Source organism: Polypterus senegalus, chromosome 16, assembly GCF_016835505.1.
Source record: "Polypterus senegalus isolate Bchr_013 chromosome 16, ASM1683550v1, whole genome shotgun sequence".
In the NCBI taxonomy this organism is placed as follows: domain Eukaryota; kingdom Metazoa; phylum Chordata; class Cladistia; order Polypteriformes; family Polypteridae; genus Polypterus; species Polypterus senegalus.
In genome coordinates, this window is record NC_053169.1 from 41,621,104 (window position 1) to 41,642,674 (window position 21,571).

At 41.4% G+C, this 21,571-nt stretch overlaps 1 protein-coding gene across 2 annotated transcripts in view; it reads right to left on the minus strand.

Moving 5' to 3' along the window:
- ttc7a (tetratricopeptide repeat domain 7A) overlaps nt 1-21,571 on the minus strand; it is a 450,183-nt gene that overhangs the window by 251,695 nt on the left and 176,917 nt on the right. For both annotated transcript variants that reach the window (XM_039737925.1, XM_039737924.1), the window contains 4 exons: nt 21,046-21,150; nt 13,609-13,726; nt 7,719-7,776; nt 449-521 (listed from right to left, as the gene is read on the minus strand). In XM_039737925.1, the coding sequence (XP_039593859.1) occupies nt 449-521; nt 7,719-7,776; nt 13,609-13,726; nt 21,046-21,150 (354 nt within the window). The remainder of the gene's footprint in view (nt 1-448; nt 522-7,718; nt 7,777-13,608; nt 13,727-21,045; nt 21,151-21,571) is intronic.

Sequence of the window (21,571 nt, forward strand, 5' to 3'; positions counted from 1 at the left end):
TTTGCTTATGGTGTCTACATTTTCTAGCTAGCACTAGACTATAATAACACGCTGGAGAAAAACAAGAAGAAACCAAAGCAGTCAACTTATATATTAATAATCTTTAGTCTGCACAAAGTCTCTAAGTGGGTGACATTGATCTAGGCTGTGTCTGTTGTTTTATTATAATATTTTTTTTTCTATTTATAAATGTTAACAGCTAAAGACCCTCCACCAATATCTAGTTAGCTTGGCTGTGACTTTTGTGTTACATTCACCAGAAAAAAAAAACAAGACACTCTGCTTCACGGCAGTCCGCATTATTTAATGGAATGAACATACCTAGGGAGCACTGTCATCTAAACATCCTGTGCCAATCTACTCTCTACTGCATCATCAAAAATGAATAGTCATTTATTTGTAACTAAAAGAGCCAGCAGGGTTTGAAAATGCAAAGTGAAACACCCACCTGTCTGACCAAAGCCAGCTGCAGGGAGAGGTAGAGAGATGTCTTAGGATCATCTGGGTCCAGGTCATGGGCTCTAATGAAAATAGAGAAAAACACAAGACAGTGAAGCTTTATGAGGACTCTGGGTATGTTTTTTAGAGCTTTGATTTTACTCATTGTATTGTAAGCGGAAGTCTTCTGCTAGTCATCCTGTGAATACCTGCAAAAGGAGTGGCCAAACGTCGGAAACTACTTTGAGCCTTTGATATAATCTCTTCTTGGTTTAAAGTTTAATGTCTCAATGTTTAAGACTATTTCTGTTTTATTATTCCAACAAGAGTAATAAAGGCCTTCTCCAAAAATCAGTACAGATGAGGATTGCTTTTGCCATCGCAGACCTTCTCTCGGCCAGTTCAGCTGCAAGGCAGATCACAACTGATGAGTGGCTACTGGTGACACTGTCAGGTGACCTGCTCAAGAGAAACTTACTGCTGTATGAGAATGTTTTACTTAAAAGAGTTTAAAACAGGCCATAGTTCTGAATATTAAGACAATTCTGACTTATTACTCAACTGAACACCAAAGCAAAAACAAAAATCACAAAAAGTAAAGGGGATTCAGTAAAGCATTTTAGGGTCTCATATACAGTAACTTCAAGTCAGCAGCTTGGCTATATGAAAAAACTGTATTTAGTATAACTCTTGTAAGTGCCATCATGGATGGACTGGCAGTCCAACTGGGATGGAAGGTGGATCCTGGTCCAGCCGGGAGGTCATAATGAAGATCAAATAAGGAGACAACTGAGGAAGCTACCCAAAGGAAAAGCTGCAGGACCAGATGGAGTCAGTCCTCGAGTTCTTAAAGCCTATGCTGACTAGCTTTGTGGTGTCCTCTGTGACCTGTTCATGTCTGTCCCTAAGGCTTCAGAAAGTGCCACTCTGGGGAAAATGTTTTGCATTGTTCCTGTGCCAATGAAAGCAGGCACCTCTTCACCTAATGACTAGAGACCAGTGGTACTTACATCTTACATCATGAAGATACTTGAGAAGCTGCTTTAGGATCATATGAGCCCTATTGTGGTAGACCACCTGGACCCAATGCAGTTTGCATATCAGTCAAAGATTGGAGTGGAGGATGCAATTATCTATCTTCACCGTAAGTTTAATTCTCACCTGGACAAAATTGGCAGCACTGTGAGGATTATGTTTGCTGATTTCTCCAGTACATTCAGTGCCATCCAACCATCTCAATAAAGGGGTAAGCTTTGAGATATGGAAGTGGATGATACTATGGTATCCTGGATAATGGACTATCTGTCAGGCAGAGTGCAGCTTGTGAGACTTGTGAGACTCAAGAAATGTGTTTCAGATATGAATGTGAGCAACATTGGAGCACCACAAGGAACAGGCTAGTCTTTTTTTCTTGTCACTCTGTACACCTCAGACTATAAATATAAAACCAGGTCATATCCTGAAATTCTCAGCACTTGTGGCGTGTATTGATAAACGGGATGGGACAGAATATAGGAGTCAGGTGGAGAAGTCTGTTCCTTGGCACAGAATGAATTGTCTGCATCTTAACATCAGTAAAACCAAGGAACTAGTAATTGACTTTCACAGATCCAAAGTGCATTATATAATGTCACTATTCAGGGAGTGGATGTAGAGGTGATCCACTCCTATAAGTACTTGGGGGTCCACATGAATAACAGGTTGGACTGGTCAGAGGAACACAGAAGAACAATTGTATATACAAAGGGCAGAGCAAGCTCTTATACTTAGGATACAGTGTTCCTTTAATGTGGGAAGTGACATCCTTCACATCTTCTACACCTCTATGATGGTCAGTGCGATTTTCTACACTTTGGTGGGCTGGGCCAGTAACGTCACTTCAAAAGAGGCCCACTGAATCAAAAAGCTAATTACAACAGCAAGCTCAGTTAAGGGACACACTCTGGACCCCCTCGAGGTCGTAGCAAAGGAGAGCATGAAAACAAACTGAGTGTCATTATGAACAATGCTGCACATCCTCTCTGACATACTAACACTGAGGACTTTCAGCCAATGAATTATTTAGCAGAAATGTATCAATAAATTAGACAGGGGCTCCGTTATGCCAAAAGCAATATATCTGTGTGATCCCTCATTGAGACTGGGTCTGCCAAGTCAGGTGTTGACTTTATTTGTAATTTTTTTCCTTCTTAGTCATTTTGATATATTCAGACCATAGTGTCTATCTATCTATCTATCTATCTATCTATCTATCTATCTATCTATCTATCTATCTATCTATCTATCTATCTATCTATCTATCTATCTATCTATCTATCTATCTATTGTTACACACGTGCACATGAGAGACAGCTAGAGGGACCAATGAAAGGTAATTCCACACCAGACATGACGGTGGTGGGGTGCACTATTCTTTCCTCTGATATTCCCGCAGATCAAATACGGGAAATTCTGCCTGAGTCCTAAGACGTCACTTGTCCATCAATATCAAAAGAACTTCGGAGGTTAACCTCCCTAGATTTAGAACCCAAGCATCACTCAGGCAATGGTATAGATGTGTCTCGTGTAAGACCGGAGGACTACTCAGGCTGTAAAATTGCCAACAGTGTCAGGGCCCAAGGATTACTCAGGCAAATTTGTAGCGGTGTCTTCTCTTAGCCTCATAATGGCATCTTGTAAGAAATGCCTCTCATCAGCAGTGAAGACAAAGTGAATCTGTCTTCAGGAAGTGAAATTGAAATAATCAGTGAAATTGAAAGTGATTCTGGGAATCCAAAAATGACACGTAATGCCACTTGCACACATGCAACGTGCTGTTCATATTATTATTATAATACTTTCTACAATTCCGACTTTGTTCTTTTAGCGTTTTGCAAGTTTTACAGTAGAAAGATGAAATTTAATAAAAAAGTTATTTTTCAAGCCAAAAAACACTAAGGAGGATAAAATGGCTTTTGTGAACAGTTTTACACTACAAAACACAAGGTAAGATATTTTCAGATCTACCAGAAAAATGTGTAAAGTTGTGAAAAAACAAATATTAGTTATTTGAACAGGTACCACTGGTTACATCAGACTGTGTCCTTCTGCTAATTTTAATGCCACTTCCACTTGTACTCCTCATGTACGGCTTTCCCTTTGGCTTTCATTAATTGACATTTCTGAATTATTAGATTTTTGGAATCAGTCCTGGCTATTGTTTTTGGTGTTGACATTTTTGCTTACACTGACACCTTTCGATTGTGATCCTGAAATTCACCTCGAAGGACAGATATCGCTCATTTGTAGCAACACGTGCTACTCCAGTTTAACACAAAGGACATACGCCAATGACAAAAATTGGTCTTTATAAATGGAGCAGTTTGATACTCTTAGTCCATATTTGCTTTCTATCCAGAGGGAAGACTTCTAAATGAGACATTAAGTTCATGATTTCACAGAAGTGTGAATACAGAGTTTTCTGTCACAATAAACATCTTGTCTGATTTTAATTGGACTAATACCTTAATTAAGCCAGCTATCTCTCAATTTCTTTGATTTGGTGTCAGTACAGAAATTGCAAATTACTGTTTATTAGAATGTAGCAAGCATGTCTATACGTCCCATGAAGATGAGTTAATGCTTTTTTATCTTCTTTTTTAAGATATTCTTCATCACCATCATAAGTTTGATTTCGTTCTTGCAGGTGTTCAGGTTATTGAAGCCATTGCCCACTAATGTGCAAGCTAGTGGGCCTGACATTGAAGTAGCTGCAGGCTTTCAGCACTCTGTGCTGCTGGCACTCGTGTCTGCTCTGCTTGTGATTTTCTGCTATTATTAAGATTCAATTAAGGGAGCAGACAAGGTGGATTTGTAGGAAAATGGCAAAAGATAGCAATGCCAAATGGCAAAAATACAAACTATTTCTAAATTTATTATAAATCAAAATTTCACACTATAGCACTGAATGCAGAACAAGAAAAGAACAAATTAATTAAACAATTACATTAATTTGAAGTAAAATGGCTGACTGATTAAAATACTGTTTGGAAGACAAACTTGCAGAGTCGCTCAGGACTGAGCTTGGGAACCACTGCACTGGAGAAAACACATTTATACCTCATTCTGATGGAGGTTCAGCTCCTAGAATACCTTAGGCTGTGGCTGCTTTGTACAAAAAGAGAAACTGCTTTTTGAATTTATGCTCCTCAACTTTTCCTGAAAAATCCTCATTTATAATACAGTTGTTTTAAAAACAATTCAGGTTTTTTCTTGTCTGCCTTACTTTGACAGTTCATTTACTTACAGTTTTTGGCTGATGTCTTTATCCAATGTGACTTACAACATTTATGATACAACTGGTTTCATTTCTTTTGGTTTTCCAGTTGGAGCAGAGGCAGATCAGGTGACTTGCTCAGGGTCAGACAGTGTCAACAGCAGGATTTGAACCCACAACCTCAGGGATTGAAGTCCAAAGCCTTAACCACTACACCGCACTGCCTACCTGCTCACTGGCTAACAGCTGCTTTTGAGGACGAGTTTGTCAGGATTTGCTTCATCTTGATTTGTCTTTTGTGGGCTTATAGAATAAGTTCAGCATTTTTTCTTCACCAGCACTGCATATATTCATTTGCTCTAAACTTAATCATATTCCATACATTAAAAAAAACTATCTTGCACACATTTCTGCTTTACAATAGAGGCTATGGGGCATGGAGGAAAAATTTCAAAACTTACTAACACATTCATTTTTCAAGCCAAAACAGTTGATGAGTATTGATCCACGCCTTGTGATTACATACACATTTCAAATAGTTTATGCGTGTCATTTTTGAACAAAAAAAAACCAACTATATTATGAGATTCAGCTATTTTAAAAGAAGATAAGATCATGTAACACAAGGTTTGTTTTGTTTTGATTTACTTCCATATTTATGTGAGAACACACACAAGTGAATATAAAAGTTATCCTCACCAAGAGAAAAACAGCATCAGGAATACATAATATGAATATTTCCAGATTCCTTTTGTTGTCACAATTATGTTATCTTATATTGAAACTTTAGGCTTTTATTTTCTAGAGGTCTCCCATGCCCCATAGCCTCCATTATTAAGCACAGTACTGGCAAGATTTCTTTTTTTTAATTTATAGAAAACTCTTTGCTTTAGAACGCAATCTCACATGACAAATGCATATACAGTGATCCCTCGCTATATCGCGCTTCGACTTTCGCGGCTTCACTCTATCGCGGATTTTAAATGTAAGCATATCTAAATATATATCACGGATTTTTCGCTGGTTCGGATTTCTGGACAATGGGTCTTTTAATTTATGGTACATGCTTCCTCAGTTTGTTTGCCCAGTTGATTTCATACAAGGGACGCTATTGGCGGATGGCTTAGAAGCTACCCAATCAGAGCATGTATTACATATTAACTAAAACTCCTCAATGATATAAGATATGCTTCTCGCACGGTGCTTTATTTTTTGCTTTTCTCAGTCTCTCACCCTCTCTGACATTCTCTACACCTGACGGAGGGGGTGTGAGCAGAGGGGCTGTTTGCCTAGAAGATACGGACGCTACTCTAAAACTGCTGAAAGACTACCTTCACATTGCTCCCTTCTGTTGCGGCTGCTTTATCGCGGTGTGCATACTTAAAAGCCCAACTGCGCGTATTGATTTTTTGATTGTTTGCTTTTCTCTCTCTCTCTCTGACATTCTCTTCTCCTGATGCAGACACTCCTTTGAAGAGAAGATATGTTTGCATTCTTTTAACTGCAAGAAAGAACTGTCATCTCTGTCTTGTCATGGAGCACAGTTTAAACTTTTGACTAAAGGGTGTTATTTCATGTCTAGAGGGCTCTAATAATGTTAACAGTATGGGAGAGTTTATAAGGGCTTAAAATATATAAAAATAACCATACAAACATATGGTTTCTACTTCGCGGATTTTCACCTATCCCGGGGGGTTCTGGAACACAATCCCTGTGATCGAGGAGGGATTACTGTAAACTTTATATATAACTTGAAAAATACCAAACCGCCATAGCTCCTGTATTATTAAATTTGTGGATGAGTCCACTGTCATTAGACAGATTTGTGGGGATGACGAGTCAGCGTACAGGATGGAGGTGGCTGGCCTTGTGAAGTGGTGTCAGGACAGTAATCTCTTTCTTAACACCAGCAAGATGAAGGAGGTGATTGACACACGGAGAAAGAGAGGTCAGCGCCAACTACTTTACTTTGGAGAGACTGAGTTGGAGAGTGGGACCACATTTAAATTCTTGGTATTAATATCTCTGAGGATCTCACTTAGATGTACCATGTCAAAGGCCTGGAGAGCCGTTCCTGGCAGGGTTTGTATTTTTTGAAAAGACTGAGGAAGTTTGGCATGCCAAGCACTATCCTATTTTTACAGATGCAGAATTGTAAGTATCCTCACCTACTCCATTACAGTCTGGTTTGGGAACGTACAGCATGGGACTGCAAGGCTCTACAGTGGGTGGTAAAATCGGCTCAAAATATCATACTGCTGCCATCAGGAAGAAAGAGCATAGCAGAGAGAACATCAAGGCTAAAAGACAGTTTTCTCCCATAAGCCATCAGGCTCGTAAATAGAACCCATCCACTGTCCATCCCCTCAGTGCTGGAGGCTAGTGTGTGTCTAAAGGAGGAGGAAAGGCCATCTTGAGACCATATACCTGCAGAGCTGACACTGAATCATTAATTTATTTGCACATGCACTCTTTCTTCTGTTTGTTTTTGCATTTCTTTTCACCTGAACGTTTTTGTTTATTGTTGTGTATTCTTGTCTTTTGCTGGGGGAGTCGCAGAATAAGATTTTCATTGTGCTGAGTACATTATGACAATAAAGCTGAAGTTTCTATCCTTTAAAACTACTTGTAGTTTACCAGATGCTACTGTATGCAAACAAAGGATGCCTGGTGATTTGAGTCCATTTTGTAGTTCTCCTGCTTTGTGCTTTCATCTTACCCTCTGTCTTGTGTTTTGACCCTGGCCTTGTCCTACTGACTGCGACTTCTGCATCATATTGTGGAAACAATTTGCCTGTTTCAAGGTTTTTGAGGATGTACCTACACCAGATTCTCACCTGCTGCTTAGATTCCTGTTCCTTCATTGGCCATTCAAATATTTATCCCTGCTCCGTATTTTAAAAACATTTGCCAACACTCTCTTGTACAGTATGTCCCTCAATTCAGCACAAAATGTGTTCAATCACATCTCCTTTATAGAGTAGCATGTCAGCATCCTAGTGGCCTCTCCCCTTGTGTTACTTACTTTTGGAACTCCTCAAGGGCCTTCTTATTCAGACTGTCCTGAGCATCTCTAAGGGTGGCTGTAGAAACAGAGAAGGAGAAATGTGGGCATTAACATGGCACTCCTTACATCCACAGTGAGATAGATGTAGAATATGCTGCTGACATGGTGAAATAACACGAGGGACATCCCTGACCCACTGCAACAAGTGGATTGAGTGAGTTTGAAAATGTTATGCTATGTTACATTCTGATCTTTGCTCCAGGACCAAATCCTGGCCTGGTCATTGTTTTTGTAGAGCTTGTAAGTTCTCCAAATCTGCATTGGTAATTAGGTTACTTTTCAATTGTAACTCTAACTGAACACATGCTGGTGAGCAATGCTTAAAGTGTAAATCATGAGGGAATGGAATGAGTATACACTGATAACGGCAATTTGGGCACCAGAGCGCAGCACTGCTAATGCTGAATTACATTGTCAGAAGAAAAAAATGCCTGACATCGGCCCTGTTTACCTCCATGCTCACACGCATACATTAGTATTTCACTTGGATATCTTGCAATCTTAAATTGTTCTGCTGTTCACACAACTAGACGAGTTTTCGTTCTCCTCGACCTCCTGATGTGTCTCCATCCCCATTACCTTGCACCTCTCAAGCACTGTTAACATCCACACTTGCTGCGTCAGAACCAGCTTTTTTTTTGCATTGTGCCCCTGACCCCACCATAACCTATAGTCTATGGGGGAGGAGCGAAAGCTTTTGATTCGTCAAAAATTTTGATCTCCGGTTTTCAACGGATCTCAACGTTTTAGGGTTCCCTGATAATGAAAACATCAATATCTCGATGATGGGTGTGTGTCTGTCTATGTACTGTATGTGTGTGTCTGTGTGTCACAGCTTCTTGAGGATGGTCAGTCAGTCGTTTTCCAACCCACTATATCCTAAAAAATGGTCACGGGAGTCTGCTGGAGCCAATCCCAGTCAACACATTACGCAAGGCAGGAACAAATCCCAGGGCAGGGTGCCAGCCCAAAGCAGGGCACACACACTAATCGCCAATGCACCTAACCTGCATGTTTTTGGACTGTGGGAGGAAACTCATGCAGACACAGGGAGAACATGTAAACTCCACGCAGGGAGGACCCAGGAAGCAAACCTAGGTCTCCTTACTGCGAGGCAGCAGCACTACCACTGTGCCACCATGCCACCCTTCTTGAGGATGGTCTACAGCTAAAATGGATGGACGGAAAAATACCAAACTCGAAACTTAAGCCTGTTATGACAATATTCTGATTAGTTTTTCACCCAAATCGTAAAAGAGAAAGAGGCACTCTAGAGGGACCCTCAAATACCGTAATTCTGTAATTAACTATAAATTCTTCTCATCAATTGCTATCGTAATGACCTATTTTATGATCAGAAAGATCAGCATCAGAGCGGTAAATAATTACTGAAATGTTGTAGAATAGTTCAGGCATCTTGGTTTCGAGGTTGCAAAGCCTACTGGTGCTTATGTCCAATTTCTTTTTTAGCTACACTTACCTGATGATTTATTTCGATTTGAGTGACTGTCGGAGTTTTTGGTGCACATTTTTCTTTTTTTACATCAGCCAATCAAAAAGCAGATACCCTATATACTCACATATAAGTTGAGTCTTGAAATCCAAAAAATCGATCATAAAATCAGACCCCGACTTGTACACCCGTTCAAAAATGTGACACTTCATTTTTTTTAACATCTTCTTGGCTCCTCTAATCTCACACACTTTCTCAGACGCATCGAATTTTGTTGCAGCAGTGCAGTTACCAATTTCTTTCACTACTTTAAAAACATTGAATTTAAAACCAGCTTCATATTTTCTTCTGATCTCACGCTCCATCGTAGATAAGGGATGCTCTTATGATAAAGGGGTATGAGGGCGTGAGATACAAAAAACACAAAACAGTCCAAGTGTCACTTCAGAATAGTTTGGGTATTACCGTGTGGTCACGTAGGCACAATAGAGAGAGAGAGGTTAGGAGCACGCGTTAATATAGCACATTGACGCGCCAACATAGAAAATAAAGACCGTGTACTCCGTGGTTACTCTCTCAGGTGGGCGTTAGCATATCATAATCCCTTGTAGCAATAGCGCATATTTTCCACATTCAACTTATATGATTGACATTATAAAATACCAGAAATTTTATGGTAAAATCAAGTCCTGACTTATCCGCGGGAGAACTTATCCGAGAGTATATACAGCAGTCGAAAATTAAAATATCTATCTTTCATAATGTTTAAATAAAAGTCTTTTTAATGCATTTTGTTTATTTAAACATTATACAAAATTAAAAGCAGATATTTTATGTAGAGTTTGGGGTCTTGGAGTGCATGTGGAGTATCCTGGAGTGTAGAGGGCTCAAATTCAGGGATACCAGATTTGAGCCCCAGATAGCTCAAGCACAAAATAAACTCTGCTGGTGAGTAATCTTAAAACAATTCTGACCTGATGGCAGCTAAACCTCTTTTGATTACAAAGGTACTGTAAAAAGTACCGTAACCACAATTGGTATCAACTTATTTGTCCACTGGAGCAGGACAATCCCACCTTTCACAATTACAACCTCCATTATCAACCTCAGCCCTGGCTTCTGAGACACACGCCGTACATATTCTAAATAATTTGTAAATATTCAAGAACATTTATATGCATGGATGATAAATGAGAAGGTCAAACTCTCCATTTACAACAGTTTGGCACAAGAATATGCACTCAAGGAAACTGTTGGAAAGTGAAAAGGGTTTCATCCTCTGCAAGGCTCTTTTACAATGCAGTCCCCTGAGACGGCCTTAGTGATTGCTGCATTGTACTTAAAAGGCAGCCTCCCTGAACTACCACTCATTCAAGAGCTGGAATTTTTTTTATTAGTTTAGCATTTATTCATTTAACTATTTCAAGAACCTGCTTTTTTAAGTTATTGGGGGCCATAGCATATCTGGTAGGAACTGGGCGCAAGTTCAGATCTGTAAAAAACAAATATGGTAATTATTAAAGTGAATTTATTAAATACCTTAAGAACACAAAAACTGACATCCAAAATCTCTACAAAACTATTACAAAACAAACTCCATTCAGAAATTCAGAATCAAAAAACCAAAGAGCTTAATTCCAAAATTTAAATACATACAAAAAATGCCTTAACTATAAAAAACAAAAATGGAAAAAAAAAATCACGGCTAGACTTACAAAAAGGAGCACAAGAACACAGCTGGCAAAGAGAGAAGCAGCAGCCACCATTTATGTATATCACTCTCAGGTGCTGGAGCCAAATTGACTTCAGCACCATATCAAAGATTTCACATCTGCCATCAACAGCATAATCAACATAACTCAGAAATGGCTCAATTAAACTACCACAAATAAAGTATAAAAAATAATGAAAACATGTCAAACAAATAACCAGAGAAAACAGAAAAGACAATCAGGGTCAAAACCCCCTGACAGGACCCCACACTGGAAAAGACCCTAATCCAATGCAAACTCACATTCACACCCACTCACTGGAGTCACCTGCATTATTGAAATATGGAAGAAAAAACAGAATAACCACAGAAATGTCACAAGACATGGGGAGAACATTCAAACTGCCCAAAGACAGTGACCTGGCCAACAGTCAAATCCAGATCCCTACAGTTCTGAAGCATGAGTGTTAACTATAATTTCTAGTTACTTATCTTGAGGACAACTTGACTTTGGGTGGCATGGTGAAGCAGTGCTTAGTGGTACAGTATGATCTAATGGATCCTGGTGCCCAGCTGTTTTCAGTGCAGAGTTTGCATGCCCTCCACCCCAAGTCTGATGGGCTTTCCCTACACAACCCCAAAGAACTGCTGGTCAGGTTGATTCTAAATTGACCATATGTGTGAGTGATCCTGCAATGGACTGGTGCCCCATCCAGAGCCTTGTGCCTAATCCTGCTGGACTAGAATTCTCAATTGTAAAATGAATTAAGCAGGCTGAAGAATGATTTGTTCTGGGTTTTTTTTTTTCCCCATGGAGAGATTACCTGTAGCAGAGTTCACGTTATGACTATTGTAGATCATGTGAAACAAAAAACAGATGTGTATAAACTGGACCAACATTGCCTTATTACTTCATAAAACACACTTTTTTTAACCTGGTCATGCTAGGACAGCTCTGCCAGAGCATCCTGATGGCATTTATTTCAAATGGGTGGCACAGTGGCAGTGGGGGATGTCTGTGCCAGCCTTGCCAGAAGGTTCATAATGCAATTACTTGAAGCTGGCCTCACTGGGAGTCAAGTTGATACATAACTGACACCACTGAAGGCTGAAAGGTATTTCAGTACCAGACGAGCAAACAGTTTGTTAAAGTCATTGCTTAAAACTGGCAGCAGGGCCCAAGCATGGCAGCATTACACTGTGATGCTAGTAAGCAGGTTATATACAGTATTTTCCTATATAGTGGAAGCCCAGGGGGCATACCAGCTACCCTACCTGACACAGACAGGCAGACACAAATACTGTCCAGTACACACGTTTTATTTCTTCATGAGGCAACGCTTTCTCTCCATTTCCGACTACGAAACACAGCATAATACAGCACAAGAAACCAAATACAGTCCTCTCTCTCTCTCTCCCTTCTTCTTCTTCTCCCACCTCCACTCTTCTCCCAGCAAGTTTCGTCCTCGACTTCCTGACTCTGGCTCCCCAAATGGAGTGAGGTGGCCTCTTTACAGTGCTCCCGGAAGTGATCCAAGTGCACCCGTACCCTCTTCTGGCAGCAGTTCAGGGTGTGGTGGGCTGCAGTTCAGGGCTCTGGGACGGTCCATTTACCCTTGGTAGTAGCCCAAGCAGGGTTAAGGTTCCAAGCTCAAAGCCTGTGGTCCCAATGCAATCCAGGGGGTTAGCTCTCTCATGCTCCGGGGGAGGTATTGCCGTGCACCTGTTCTCTTCCATCAGAGGGGCATCCTGGCCGGGCAGGGGTCCCAGCCATCCGCTACTTTATATACTGTATATATATACACACACACACACGGGACTATGTTAATTCCATATGTTATTGCATTTCTGACATTCTGTGTTTTTTTCCATTCTGTTCATGTCAAACCTAAGAAGTCGTAGCCGCTAACACTGCTGCTGCGGCATCGCCCTCATCCCTATTTAACTGATTAGCAGGCCATAAGCAGGCCACTGAGGCACTTCTTCCTGTTCATGTTTGTTCAGCTCTCCTTTGAATTCCAAACTGTGGATTCTGCAAGTCCAAGTTTTTGATATTTCGGTTAATGAACTCTGGTTTGTTACTTGGATTCTGATTTTTGGATTGTGGGTCTGACTTTGTCAATCTCTGAGCTTAAATTAGTCAGGTAATTCTTTTGACAGTCTTTTGTTCTTGTTTTTATTTTTTTCTTTGAGTTTGTGATTATAATATTCAAATATAATGGAGACAATCGTGTTGTTATTTTGGGTCAGGGGTTTAACAGTTCCTCTCTCCCTCTATTATGATATATTTTGTTTTTGGAATATTTTGGCCTGTACAGGCCATGAAGCTTGCTTCTAAGTTTAGGGCCAAGCTGTCTAACCCTCGCAGGAGAGCTCAGGCCCAGATTTTTGTGTAAAGTCTGCTCTTGAGTTTGACAGCTGACAAATCATAACAGGCGACTGTCTCACTGTTAAATCTAGAGGTAAAAATGTGAAATGTTATAGAGTAGACTAGACCTTTGGCACCTGTGTGTCATCCTTAAAGGCACAATGGTTGTGCATGTCAATTACAGTCCACCCCATCATAATTATGGGAACCAAAGAAAATCAGCTCTCCCTACAGGCAAAAATGTACAAGCGCCAATGCCATACTTCACATGCCATCCATGATCAGTGAGGGCAAGGATGGCAGTTGTTCATCTTACCGTCTGTAGCCTGCAGGCTGTAGCAGAGTCCGAGAGCCAGATGACCTTTGGCCAGATGCTCTCCAGCATTCTCCCCCATTTCTGTCACCATCTTTGAAAAGGCAACACCTTCTTCAAGCTGAAAGATAAATAGGACACACTTTTATGCCTAAAGAATAAGAAGGAAACAAAAAAAATGTCACTGTTATAATGGATGCACTTTTAAGCATGTGACTAATCTTGTTATAGGTGGCAGGGAAGGAAAGCAGGATTTGACACTGGCATGAAACAGCCCTATATGTGCCACCTCTTTGATTCCTTGGCAGGTGCTCCCCTGGCATGCTTTTACAGTGTGTTCTTTGGACATCAGTGTGCACTCCTTGTCTATTCTTACTTGATGAGAGCAAGTAAAAAATAGGACCAGTGAAATATCACAAGAGGCCCTGTTACTCAGGCTGGCGGGATCAGATGGTTATGGCACAATCCCCCTGACATGTTGCATTTGTTTACATGTGTCCATAAGCCAACGGTTGGCTGCACTTGAACACGCATGAACCCTTCCTGTCCCTAACGACAGAGAATCTGTTCACCTCCCAGTGCTTTAACATACCCGCCTGAATGAACCGATGCAGCAGCAGTCAAGCGTTCCCGATGTGGGAAAAGCCGCCTGCATCACCAATTCCCCCCCCTTGACGCGCCCACATTCCTCCATGAGTAGTGCAAGCAGCAGTCACTGAGTCAGGCTGAGGACATTCACTGTACCAGCACACTGATCGCTTGACTGCTATTAAAGGGGCTTTCCTTTGCCCTCATGTTCAGTCAAACTCCACATTAGTCAAAAGCTAAAGGGCCAGCAGAAGTCCTCCCCTTTAGTTCTGTGAGCTAGTGAGCCCCTCCATTAAAGTTCTCTTCTTCTGAATATCTAAATTTTGCCAGCACACCATCAGCGTGGAGTAGACCTGTTGAATCTTGGGTGCCACCATGGCTGCTGCTACCCATGGCTATGATCAACTTCTCTGTGTTTATTGCATGCAGAATTTTGCTATCTATAAAGAGAAGAACTGCTGTTTGCCAGTGGTTCAGATCCACCTCCAAATTTCACTTCACGCAATACTGTGGGGATTCTAGCACCACCTTGTGCAGGAATTACATCTGTCTGCCTCGGTGATCAAAATGAGCTTTGGCCTCGGGTCTCTGGCTGCTAATCTGCTTCCCCCATCACCCAATGTACTCTATCCATTTCCGATTTTTTGCACAATGTGCTCGGCCAGATGTTCCTCCAATATGGCTTCCAATCAAGCTTCTCTAACATGTCTAATCTCTCGTCCAATCCCTTGTAATTTACATCATCACAACAAGCTGAGATCTGTCATTCCCAAATACCCATGCCCACCCTCCAATTATGGGATTAAGCAGGACAGAGATACTTAGCCCGTATCTTCAGAACAGCAATAAACGTTGCAGTTTTCGACTTCCGGCGCCTTGCTGTTCTATGGCTCTGATTAATTGTGCAGTCCAGGCCAAGGTGAGTAAAGAAGTCAATTCGTTGGCATTGCAGCATATGGCACGCTTTCCTCATTTCACTCCTGTAAATTCTAGTAGGGGACAAGAGTTTCCTTTCTACCCACTGAGCTATTCTCAGCTATTTACTGAATGATCTGCATATTCAAACCAGCCTAAAAACAAGTGGAAAATGGCGACATGCCCTTCAGTACATTACAGGCTTGGAGCTAAAAAAACAGCAGTTGCTCCAAGATCTAAAAAGCAGTTAGCCGTTAGTTAGGACCATGCAATATATAGTGCCATTCATGGTGAAAATCATCACAAATTATATTGGATATACAATACATAATAAATACAAGTTATATATTTTTAAAAGCAAACTGACTTCCTCAAGAGATTGAGCCACCAGAGATATTTTGTGTTCTCAAGTCATTCATCATGGCCATTATCAGACAGCACTGCTAGTCAGATATAAAGTGTGTGGCTCAATACAGTGGATCTCCTTCCAAAAGTACATCATAATAAGGACTAGGGTACAGTTAGGGGTGCCTTGCTCTGTGGCCACATTGAGTTATCTCCTTCTATTGGCCAGCACAAACCTCCATCATTGGTCCTTCCTGCCATATCCAAGGTAAGTAGAAGCCAGGGCATATCGTGGCAGCACTGGCAAAAATGCAGGAATCTAGGGATGCCAGTCTATCACAGGGCACACACACACGCAAAAGTAGCAAATGTAGAGCTACCAGGCAACCTACCCTGGACATCTTTAGAATTTAGGAGCAAACTGGGGTACCCCAAACTCCTGGGTGACTGCATAACATGCAAACTCCACAAAGATGATCCCTGGCTAGGATGTGAATCTAAGACTCTAGAACTGAGACGTAATAGTGCTGAGCATTGATCTACCATGCCTCCTAACATCCACACATGAATGCTATTTAGTTAAAAGTCAATCTTTATATACTATATTGTCTCTCTATAATGAATGCCATCTCAAGGCCCTTTACAAACACATAGATATAGTATATGTGTTCACAAATACATTGGATACTGTACTCATAGCTTTATACTTACCATTGCAGCAGGGGGAGAGTCACAGAATGAGTCACTAGTGGAGATCAAATAGGCAGATCAGTGTGATTTAAAGCTCAGTGCATTAGCCACAAGGCTACGCTACTTTGAGGAGATGAGTCAATAATAAAGTAGTATGTACTGAATTGAAAGAAACAGTGTGGCATTTCGTAGTGCTGATTTTAAAGACTGAGTGCTGCACATGTAAATTATTATGTTGCAGAAAAATAACACAAGCTGTTAAGGAGTATTAGCAAGTGACAAACAAGCACAAAAAAAGCTGGTAAAGAGATAAGTACCTCACAGGAGACTGGGTTCAAATCCTTGCTCGGTCACATTATGAAGTTTAGATCTTCATCTCCTGGCCAGGCCACTGTGTGAACTTTAGACGTTAATCTGGTGGCCTGGTTACATTATGAAGTTTAGACATTCAACTCCTGGCCTGGTCACTGTGTGAAGTTTAGATTTTCAACTCCTGGCATGGACACTGTGTGAAATTAGGACGTTCATGTCCTGGCCTGGTCACCATATAAAGTATAGATGTTCAACTCCTAGCCTGGTCACATTATGACGTTAATCCCTAGCCTGGTCACTGTGCAAAGTTTAGATTTCAAGTCCTGGCCTGGTCAGTGCGTGAAGTTTAGACATTCTTCCTGGGTACATGATTTGCTTATTTGTCTAGTTCAGGGGTGGGCCAAGTCAGTCCTGGAGGGCCACAGTAGCTGCAGGTTTTTGTTCCAATGCAGTTGCTTAATTAGAAAACAATCCTTGCCAATAATGTAATTTCATAGCTTGTTAATACTTTAACTCTGCCATGTCAGGCCATTCTCATATCCTAGACTTTTGTTCCTTTCTAAGGATATCATCCAAGTCTGATCTGAAGTGTAAAATGGATAAGTAATTCTCTGTCCTTCACTTTTTCTCTTCACTTTCCTTCCAAATATTTAATTAAACCAAATTGTATGCACTAAATACACACAGGTGTAAATGGAAACAAGCTAAATGGAGAAATGCTGATTTCTTTTGTCATTTGCAACTTATTGCTAATAAAGAGACATTACAAACCGAGAATACAGCTAATTAAGACTAAAATAAGCCATAAGGGTTCAAAATCTTAACGAGCGAGACAACACAAATTAAGCAGAAGTGTTACATGAGCAATAAGTGTTTCTTATTATGCAGTTGGGTTGGAACAAAAACCTGATGCCACCGCGGCCCTCCAGGAATGACTTTGCCCACCCCTGGTCTAGTTTCCTCCAGCACACTAAAGACATGCAGGTTAGGACGACTGGTACTGATCTGAAAAATGCTCAACTCTCAGACTATTATATAATGGATAAAATAAAACAAGCTGTTACTAAGTATTACAGCTTGGACAAAACCATGTGTGTAAGAAACGTGTAACTGATGTTCATGTGGCAATATCTAAAGATATGCATTTTTTTTTCCTATAAAGACATTATTGATGATAAATGTTACAAATGCAATATTGTTATTTGTTTAATCAAATTTCCTGCAGGGGGCAAGCAGGTGCAGTGCACAGCATTACCACCTTATATACTCTGTTCTGAGTTTAAATCCTACACCTGGAAGTTCCCAGTGTGGAGTTTGCATGTTCTCTTTGTGCCTACTTCCCTAAAGACATGCAGGTTAGATTATTGGCCAATACCAAACTAGTCCTGTATGATCACAAAGGTCAGAAACAAACTAACTGCTTTGCTACAGATGCCATGTGATGAGTGTGTAATTGTAAAATTAATCACATGACTTTGCTGATAATAAAATGATTCTTAAGTGCCCACAGTGACACCTGGAGGACAACTACTAAAGTGCAGAATGACAACCTAATGACCAGTCAAGATGAAATCTGGCCTCTAGTTATAAGATTATACTGTATATGTAATTTATGTTTGTACTGGAAGAAAGATGTTCATTTTTATTAGTGTCATGGTTTTGGAAGCATAACTAAAGAAGTCAAAGTTAAAGCCATTCTAATGTATTGCAGTACATATCGCCAGGAAAAAAGAGAGAGCTGCCCCTTTAAGTCAGCTCTGTCAAAATCTTGCTCTGCTGGCCAGGGATGCAGAGGTAATCCACATCTGCTCTAGATATGCCATCTGCAAACAGATGTTGAACTCCGAGGCAGTGACGCGCATGGAACCCTGCCTCTTTATCAGGAGATAAGGGACAAAAAAGGGGAGCCTGACATGACAGTGTTTTCAGTAGAGAGACAGATTAAATCTCTGATAAGCATGTTAATCCCACTGAGACATGCTGCTTTTTTCTCCTTTTCTTCCTTCTTCCTGTGCTGCACTGAGGATGCGGCACTTTCACTGCATTATGTAACAGACATTACATCAATCTACTCACCCAGTGCAGCTGGCCGATGCAGAGCTTAGCAGCCAGCAGGGGGACCGTCGGATCTGTGGGCTGGAGTTTGACACACTCCCGCAGCACTGACACCGCATTGGACGGCTTAAAGGAGAGAGAGAGAGAGAGAAAGAGAGAGAGAGAAGTTCAGAGTCATCACTTCTCATAAAAACAGACCTGCTATCAGTTCAATGCAGAATATGTAAACTCCACATTCTCACTTTCTTAACCACTTTTTCATTATATATATATATATATATATATATATATATATATATATATATATATATATATATATATATATATATATATATATATATATATATATATATTGTCTTGGATAGCATGCCTAGGCTGGTGTCCCTGTGAGAACAATTCCTAGTCCATTTTCTGGCTGGGAGGCCAAGAGAAAGAAAAGATAGGACACTCCCTGTCTTTGACAAGAGGTTGGCAGGGGAAACCAATCATTTGAGGAGTGCTTTGGTTTCCCAGCAGGAGTGAGTAAAGGAGTCTTATCCAGCCAGGAGGACAATACAATGGAGCAATCGGAAAAGGCTCCATATGATAGATGGCAGCATCACTGGGCCTCAAAACCCATATGGACATACACAGGGCATGCTGAAAGCGGTAGTGCCGTGGGGAAGCTCTCTTGAGTTTCATGGGTGCCACTAGGAAATATTGCCTGGATCCCTGGTTGCAGGGACATCCGCTTGTCCCAGAAGAACATCCCTCCATCGCGGAGCTGGACTCTCCCTCAAAACTGTAACCTCCTCTCCACCCAGCTTCCGCCTCACTTCCTTCATGCCGGAAATTGACTCATGCAAGGTTAGTTTTCTTGGTTGTTTATGGTTAGTTTTTGTATAAATTAAGGATTTTTCAAATTTTCTTTTTTTTCCCTGTGCTTAAAACTCAATAAATAATCGTGTTTACAGAGAGCGGTTCATAAGGGTGTAGCGTGAACTCTTGCAATGTTAGTTTTCTCTGTTGTTCAAGGTTTTCTCAGTATTATTCAGTGTTTTTGCATTTAGTTTACTATTACACAGTGCATTCTATGGTATAGTAAAAAAAATATATTTACATACAGTTCGTACAGTCTGGAACAGATTAATTATATTTATATACAATCTTATGGGGGAAATTAGTTCAGGTCACGACCAAATCGGGTAGTGACCAGAGTTTTGGAATGAATTACAGTCATGACCAGAGGTTCCACTGTATATACAGTATATATATATATGTACCAGTAATGGCGCATTGCATGATACTTGAGCATTCCTAGTTTTCATCCTCTTTCTCTGTATGTTTATCATTCATTTGCTCAGAGGTTTATGCACTTGCTGCTTTCTGAGCAGCTTTTCTTTCCTCCAACCTAGCGGCCCACTTCTTCTCTTCTTCCGTCAGCATCTTTTTGCATTAAAACTGATTAAGTTGGTGTTTGTATTGCAATTACTAAGTACATTTCATAAATTTTTCACTTCAGGTGGGACATAAGTCTTCACTTAAGGTGAGACTTAAGTCTTCAATCTACCTCAAGAATGGTTTAAGATTTGAAGAGATAGAGGAAGTGACGGCAAAGGTGGTAGGGATGAGAACGGTGCCCGTACGCATGCGCTGCACAGCCGCCTTGCTGGCCACTGCCAAGAGTTGAGTTCTACAATAAAATAAAATAAAAATAAAAAGATGAATAACCTTGGAGGTCAATCATCACCCCGAAAGCAGATAGTAGACATCACGTAGTATATCTGTACCAAATTTATTGTATATATATATTGTGAACGCTGGTCCCAGCACAGACAGACGGACGACATGTTTTCACCCAACACACTTTATTTACACTATTTACAAAGGTTGTGCTCACGTGCACCCCCAGTGCCTCTTGCACTGATTCCCCCAAAGTCCAGGGCCCACAGTCTCTTTGCCTTTGTCCTGGCCGCCTCCCGTCCTCTCTCTCCAGCTCAGTCCTTCTGCCTCCCGACTTCCACCACCGACTGGAGGCGGCCCCTTTTATGGGGAGCGGATGGGCTCCAGCTGCTTCCCGGCACTTAACAGCGGCCACACCCCTGTGTGGCGGAAGTGCCGGCCGTGCACCCGGAAGCCATCTGTGTCTCGCCGGTCGTCTTCCCCCCGGCACTTCCTGGTGTGGCGGAAGTGCCGGGCTCCCGGAATAAACAGGCACTGGGCGCCGCCTGGCGGTGGCCACGGGTCCCTACAGGGCTGGGCTTCCAAGCCCTGTACCCGAGGCCCCCTGTCTAACCAGGACGGACGCCCCCACTCGTTCTGGAGGAGGCACACGCCCTCCTCCGGTCCTCTAAGCGTCCGGCCGGGCTCCATCCCGGCCGAAGGCCACACGGGATGAACCGGCATCGGCGGAGAGACAGATTAAATCTCTGATAAGCATGTTAATCCCACTGAGACATGCTGCTTTTTTCTCCTTTTCTTCCTTCTTCCTGTGCTGCACTGAGGATGCGGCACTTTCACTGCATTATGTAACAGACATTACATCAATCTACTCACCCAGTGCAGCTGGCCGATGCAGAGCTTAGCAGCCAGCAGGGGGACCGTCGGATCTGTGGGCTGGAGTTTGACACACTCCCGCAGCACTGACACCGCATTGGACGGCTTAAAGGAGAGAAAGAGAGAAGAGAGAGAGAAGTTCAGAGTCATCACTTCTCATAAAACAGACCTGCTATCAGTTCAATGCAGAATATGTAAACTCCACATTCTCACTTTCTTAACCACTTTTCATTATATATATATATATATATATATATATATATATATATATATATATATATATATATATATTTTCTTGGATAGCATGCCTAGGCTGGTGTCCTGTGAGAACAATTCCTAGTCCATTTTCTGGCTGGGAGGCCAAGAGAAAGAAAAGATAGGACACTCCTGTCTTTGACAAGAGGTTGGCAGGAAACCAATCATTTGAGGAGTGCTTTGGTTTCCCAGCAGGAGTGAGTAACAAGAGTCTTATCCAGCCAGGAGGACAATACAATGGAGCAATCGGAAAGGCTCCATATGATAGATG